Below are 677 nucleotides of genomic sequence, written 5' to 3'. Positions count from 1 at the left end.
TGGTTGGAAAAATATACTGTCTACAAATACAGAAAAAAGGAAACAGTTATATTATAATTATTGTCAAAAAAAATAAATTGTGTAGACGGACTATGCATGGCTCAAAAATATTTTTTTTTTTGTGATAGACTGAGCGATACACTTAAATATGCAATCATTTCCCGGTATTCATTTTTTTCAAGGTGACAGATAGCAGGCCTGTGCTCACCTCGTCTGTCTGTGCTGATGTTGCCATAGATTGGATTTTCCTGTTGCTCATGATCATTGTGGGGATTTTCCTCCTGCTCATGATGATTGAGGTTATGAAAATAATGCCCTGCATCCTGTGACAGGCTAAAACAAGATATAGAGGCACAATTTCACAGTTTATTTTTTAACGATCAGATGCCATTTGTAGATATGAAAGAAAATGGAAATATTGGAATACCTATTATTACTTATTACAAAATAAGATGTAGTGGGCTAAATAATGATGGGCTGACATGGACACGCATTTAAGAAAAATAAATAAATAAAAAGCATACCTTTCTCTTTCATAAATTTGTGGATTGCAGCACTCATCTCTGTCTGTATAAATAAAATATTTAGCAATTTATAATAGACACTGTTGTCCTTGTAAAAGCTGAGAGATTAGAATCAACGGTGGCCACATTTAGAAAAGCAAAACAATATGCCAG

General features: G+C 33.4%; 1 protein-coding gene across 1 annotated transcript in view; it reads right to left on the bottom strand.

Annotated features, from left to right (window-relative positions):
- The window catches only part of LOC118331218, a 5,757-nt gene that overhangs the window by 3,737 nt on the left and 1,343 nt on the right, over positions 1-677 (bottom strand). The window contains exons 3-4 of the mRNA XM_035666018.1: positions 525-567; positions 209-333 (exon numbers count right to left, since the gene is read on the bottom strand). Of these exons, the coding sequence (XP_035521911.1) occupies positions 209-333; positions 525-567 (168 nt within the window). The remainder of the gene's footprint in view (positions 1-208; positions 334-524; positions 568-677) is intronic.

This window comes from Morone saxatilis, unplaced genomic scaffold (assembly GCF_004916995.1).
Source record: "Morone saxatilis isolate NCDOM2014 unplaced genomic scaffold, NCSU_SB_2.0 Contig20, whole genome shotgun sequence".
NCBI classification, from domain to species: Eukaryota; Metazoa; Chordata; class Actinopteri; family Moronidae; genus Morone; species Morone saxatilis.
Note: the sequence above shows the minus strand (reverse complement) of the source record. Positions and strands in the feature narration are given on the sequence as shown.